The 5,875-nt window shown below is 34.2% G+C and overlaps 1 protein-coding gene across 1 annotated transcript; it reads left to right on the top strand.

Annotated features, from left to right (window-relative positions):
- Positions 1–6: 6 nt before the first annotated feature.
- CRIPT (CXXC repeat containing interactor of PDZ3 domain) lies at positions 7–5,307 on the top strand. The gene is made up of 5 exons (XM_026695864.2): positions 7–148; positions 1,774–1,839; positions 2,543–2,597; positions 3,296–3,399; positions 3,517–5,307. Exons 1-5 carry the CDS (start codon positions 133–135, stop codon positions 3,579–3,581), a joined length of 306 nt encoding a protein of 101 aa, XP_026551649.1. The 5' UTR covers positions 7–132; the 3' UTR covers positions 3,582–5,307.
- The last annotated feature ends 568 nt before the right edge of the window (positions 5,308–5,875 follow it).

Below are 5,875 nucleotides of genomic sequence, written 5' to 3'. Positions count from 1 at the left end.
GCTCACGGAGGTTCGGCCGTGGAACCTTGTTGTTGTTGCTGTGGTGGTGGGGAAGTTCGAGCTCCTCCCGGCTGGCTGCTGACGGTTGCTGTTGTTTTTCGCCGGCTTCGGTTGGTGTTTTAGGCCTTCGTCATGGTGTGCGAGAAGTGTGAGTTGAAGGGACGGGTGACGGTGGGAGAACGGGCGGTGTAAAGTGAGAAGGTTCCTTTAACAGGTACAGGGATTTTTTTTTTTGGAAGGGGGGAAGCTGCCCCTTCCTGAGAAAGGGGTAAAATTCGGGTTGACAGACGCTTCTATTTTGGGTTCAAGGAACAGTTACTCCCCCCCCGCCCCCCCGAGTAAGGAAATCTAGTTGTATGTCTGAAGGAGTCGGGACCTAGAGTGTTCAAATCATTTGTTGTTGTTGTTCAGTCGTTATCTGACTCTTCACGAACCTATGGACCATAGCAACACACACACACACACACACACACACGCAAAATCCTCCACTGTCTCCCGGGCTTTGCCCAAATTCAGGCGCATTGCGTCGATGACACTATCTAATGCAGATACTCAGATCAGTGTCCCAAGCAAAATCGGAGGGCTGCCTGCTGTAAAAGCCAAGGATTTACTTCTTTGTGTGATACTTACATCAGAAATTTTGGGACAGCTGCTTTTAGGTTGCCGTCCTGAGTGCACTTAGTACGATTTGGGTCTGTGAGTACACATGACTCAGATTGTTGTGTTTGGAGGTGTACAGTAACACTATTGTTATGAATATACTATGAATGAGGGTTCAAAGCATTTAAAAGTGACTTAAAGGGGCAAGTGTCTTGAAGGTTGCTGTTTATTGGATGTTTTGATCCCCCAAATAGTGAATACTGTAAAATTTTCAGTAAATCCTAGCAATGACAGCTGTTCTGAAAATCACTGGTAACAAAACACCTAGAATGTATTGACCAGGTACAACAGTAGGAGAGGTTTGTTATGCTATAGTTTTTTGTCAGCTTTGGGGATTATTAGTTACAGAATTCATAATGTAGATCGGAAAAAGAGAACTGAACCTGAAAGATACCAGCTGAGCTCATTTCAAAACCAAGATTCAAGGTTATCAATACAACTTTTCTTAACCCAAAGGATTGTGTAGTGGTGTAGGGTTACAGTTTTACCATTCCTACAACTTAACTACACAAAGGTTATGGTAACTAGATAATTACACTGTAGTGACTATAAGATTTTTTACTCAAAATAATATTAATGTTATTAATATATAATAAGATATGCATTAAAAAATCTAGATCCCAAACTATCGTTGTTTACATATATCAATTTGCTATATACCAGTAAGCCTCAAAATCTGCAAACTACTATTTGTTTACATTTACATTTGTTATTTTTATATTTATGTCCTGTTTTCATTTAATCATATTTTCTTGTAGTTATTTGTCAGAGAGCTGTTTATAGTTATTGATAAGTAATCTCTACTGTGTTTAGAAGAATCAATACCTCACAGCTTTAAAAACATGTATTGGCATCAAAAACTAACAAAATCCCTAAGAGCAATTTCTAGAGTCAGAGGACAGATTTTATAAATTCCATGTATCTTCAATGGTTTTCAAGTTTCCTTGAGTTATAGTTATAGAAAAAATAAGCTACATGGAATGTGGTACTTCGTATTACTAATATTTGTATTATTATCAGTTCTGTAAGATGACCTGACCTGAATATATTGTGCTGTTGTAATCTATTATATTATCATAATTTTTATTCTGTCTTTTCAATGCTACTCCATAGGTGAAAGAAAACTTGGTATAGTAATTACACCTGATACCTGGAAAGATGGTGCAAGAAACACAACAGGTATTCTTAAATATCACAAAATTTAGATCTGCATTAGACTTCTGGTTGTACAAATATTGATAGCAATATTACATGTCCTATGATGCAAGCATTCTTAATCATATTAGATTATGAAAACCTGTTAAATATCCTACAGATACACAATGTCCTGATTTTAGTTATTTTCCTGTTTTGAAGTAGTTTTTAAATGAATTTGACTCCCCCACAGTTCTGCTTTGATCTTTAGCAACGTACACTTTCTGTTTTGGTTGTTCAAATTGCTAAAAAGAACAGGATCTACTACTGAGATTAGCAAGGAAAAACCAATCACAGAAATTATTAAATTGTGGAAGGAAGATTAATGCAAAATGTTGTATCTAGGGATATGTCATACTGAATCGAAACAAAATTCCTTCAGTTCATATACATTCTTAAAACTTAGGAGAAAAGATTTGTGGACTTATGTAGATGCAGAAGAAAGACAAAATCCCATTGTATATGTAGAAGTCTTACTTATCTAATGGTAGATCAGTCTCACAAGTAGTTAGGTGGTAGTAAAAAAATAAAAGGACGTGATTAAGATGTGGTTGGAAAAAAATTCAGCATTCCTAGGATGTCTTGCTCATTTTCATGTTTATTGCTGAGTATTCTGGACATTCATTTTTCTTTTTAATGGCTTCAACTTTAATTTGAAGTGATTTCAAAATTATGTTTTTATTTATAGAAAGTGGTGGGAGAAAATTAAATGAAAACAAGGCATTGACGTCAAAAAAGGCAAGGTAATTAAAATCTTAATTCACTTACCAAATGAATCAAATGCTGGAAAAATTGTGAACTTGCTTATTCATTCTTCTGAATTTTAGTCTCTTTCCTATTTCCACATATAGTCACTCCTACTTCTTACAGCCTAGAGTTGGCATAGAAGTTTTTCCCACTGCACTGTACTTTTAGCACCTGTAACTCTTTGCCAATATCACTGCATCCTGAAGAGCAATGGCTAAATCAGTGTTTTTCAAACTTGGCAACTTTCAGATGTGTGGACTTCAACTCTCAGAATTCCCTGAAGCCCATCTTACAGTTGCCAAGTTTAAAAACACTGGGGTAGATCATGGTAATTTTGTAAGACACTGAACAACTAAATAAAAGACTGGGAAATTATCATGCATATGTCATATGGTCTGATTGAGCCTAGGTAGAAAAGAAAAGGTATAAGAAAAAACATGGACACATGAATAATTTATATATGCACAACAATATATATATATATTATATATATATTGTTGTTACAATATATATATATATTATTGTTGTGCAAATATATAGTGATAGTTCAAAGTGACAAACACTATTGGGTCATTTATTAGCTTTCTTGGGGGATTTGTGACCGCCTCCCTCTGACCCCATTTACTGCAAATACATGAAAGTAAACAAAAATCATTTTGATAAACAGCTAATACACTTGTTTTTATCTTCTTAGATTTGATCCTTACGGCAAAAACAAATTTGCAATATGCCGGATTTGTAAAAGTTCAGTTCATCAGCCAGGCTCTCATTACTGCCAGGGATGTGCATACAAAAAAGGTGAAATATTTGCCCTAAACCCAGTTTCTTCCCTTTAAAGTGTATTTGGTCACTGAGAAATAAGTTATCCTGGATGATCAAAAGTAATTTCAGTATTCCTGTGCTTTTTATTAACAGGTATCTGTGCAATGTGTGGAAAGAAAGTCTTGGATACAAAAAACTACAAGCAAACATCAGTTTAATTATTATGCTTTTTTTTAAATTGACCCACTTTGAACTTTGAATCAATCGCTAAATATCATTACTGATAATACGATGGCAGACTTCTAGAGAACTTGCATGGGACAATTGTGCTATCTTAGATCTAAATTTAAATCTGCATTAATGGCTATATTTATTTGGAGTAAGAAATATTTGTTCACCATAATTATTTTAGAAAAAATGAAGTGTGTAGTAGATAATTTAACTTTTCCAACAACTAAGCTACTGTTACATCAAGAATAAGGATTGCTGAACATACCAGCAAACTCTCAATAAAATTGGCATATGATGTTTTATAGGATAATTGAAAATTTAAATATAATACTGTGTAGTTTTGGCAATCCAATTACAGCAATAGGCAGGTTCAATTCATTTGTGTTACATACTAGAATTCCTTGCAACAAAGGCTTGCAAATAACAGTACATGAGCATTGAATGTCATTCTGCTGGATTGGTTGCACATAAATACTGTACCTTGATTGATAATTGTTTTTACATAAATAGACATTTTTAATATAGCTTAAATTTAAGATAGCATTAATATTTTTAAAATAAATATCTAGCTTGATTAGGTACAATTAGTATAGAGGTATTACTTGTTAAAGAATGCAGAGTTCCTAATTTGTTATATTCGTATTCTGGATTTTATTTTGTTAGTCTCTTATATACATTTCTACAATATCTGATGGTTAATATGTTTGTGCATTTTTATCTGTTGAAAAAAACAAGCAAGTTTTTAATTGCAGAGGGAATTACACTGGCCTGTAGGCTACATGACTGAACTGGATAGAGTTGTATTGGTTTGATTTTTTTTCTGCCAAATTGTAGGTGCAATGTCAAATTTTAAAGAAATCATTAAAAAGGGGCAATCACTATAATTTTAATCATGTTTTAATTAATAGCTTTTATTAAGTTGAAATTTTTATTGTGATAGTATTAATTTTGATTGTTTAGAGGATCTATCCTGGTGCCCATATCATTGGTTTTTAATTTTCACAAACACCAATGGCTCTGGGGCCAACAAAATGCCCCTTTGAGTTGAATATCTTAAAAATGGATAACCCATATGAATACTCTATTTAACTTTGATGCCAATAACTGAACCATAGGATATAATTGTCAACTAATAAATATACTCCCCACACACCAGATATGAGTTGCATTCAATACCAAACCTATGGGATTCCCTCATCCCCAACCAATACCTTGTAAAAAAATATTTCCAGCAAGCAAAATTGATTCTGAATAGTAATGGGAAGAATCAGACACTAAACCAAATTGTTTATTTTTACAGACCATATTTCAAAAGTAGTATAACCAGCATACCAACCTAGTAGGAAGTTATAAATGTTACAAAGATGGGTTCATCAAAAACATTCCAGTATCATTTTATTTATTTGTATCCTGCCTTTATTATTAATTTTAGAAATAACTCAAGGTGGAGAACATATCCAACACACCTCCCTTCTCCTATTTTCCCCACAACAGCTGCCCTGTGAGGTGGGTTGGCTGAGAGAAAATGCCTGGCCCAAAGTCACCTACCCAATTTATCCTGTGCCTTTTCCCCTTTCCTTATGTTTGAAATGTAAGTCGTCAAAGGCATATAGGCTACGATTCTGCTTTTGGTCAAGTCTGCCCAGCTGGGACATGAGTTCAATGTATATTATTTTACTGTTTTTATGCTAATAAATCTATGTTGTATCTTCAGTGTGATTTGGTTATTTTAAGTGAGCCTGGTTTTTGCCACACCACCTATACATATGTATTTATTAGGGTTAACGTGAATTTTAATGAAACATAATGTTCAGTTACATTGAAGACATGGTCTGCTCAGCTTAGCTAATTTAGCTAAAATGGCTTAAATCTGTATGGTTGGTAGTCATCCTTTTATTTTGAACATGTGTATCATATATGAATTTTCTGCCATTTCTCTAAATCAATCCCATATCCAAAATTCCTCTCCCAAGCAATCATAGTTTCTTTAACTTGTTCTTCCTCTAGCTTAATTCCCAATAAATAACCATATAGTTTTTTAATCACCTTTTCATCAGTACCTGTCAAAATCTTATCTAAATCAGTCTGTTTATCATAAAATCCCTCTGTTTTAGAATCTTCATCATACCTTGAGTAGGACACTCAGTTTTAATATTTGCATTGCTGGCTTGAGGAAGCAATTTTAATATGAACTGGGAAGAGGAAGAATAACAATAGTGCAATCTAATGGTTAGAGTGGAGAGGTGGTTTGGTAATGGGCAGAGTTATGTTCACATCCTCA

Source organism: Pseudonaja textilis, chromosome 1 (assembly GCF_049901715.1).
Source record: "Pseudonaja textilis isolate UNSWEBS1 chromosome 1, rPseTex1.2, whole genome shotgun sequence".
In the NCBI taxonomy this organism is placed as follows: domain Eukaryota; kingdom Metazoa; phylum Chordata; class Lepidosauria; order Squamata; family Elapidae; genus Pseudonaja; species Pseudonaja textilis.
Note: the sequence above shows the minus strand (reverse complement) of the source record. Positions and strands in the feature narration are given on the sequence as shown.

Coding starts and splice junctions, on each gene's coding strand:
- CRIPT (XM_026695864.2), top strand. Junction 1,840..2,542: donor TGGTGCAAGAAACACAACAG/GTATTCTTAAAT, acceptor TTTTATTTATAG/AAAGTGGTGGGAGAAAATTA. Junction 2,598..3,295: donor TTGACGTCAAAAAAGGCAAG/GTAATTAAAATC, acceptor TTATCTTCTTAG/ATTTGATCCTTACGGCAAAA.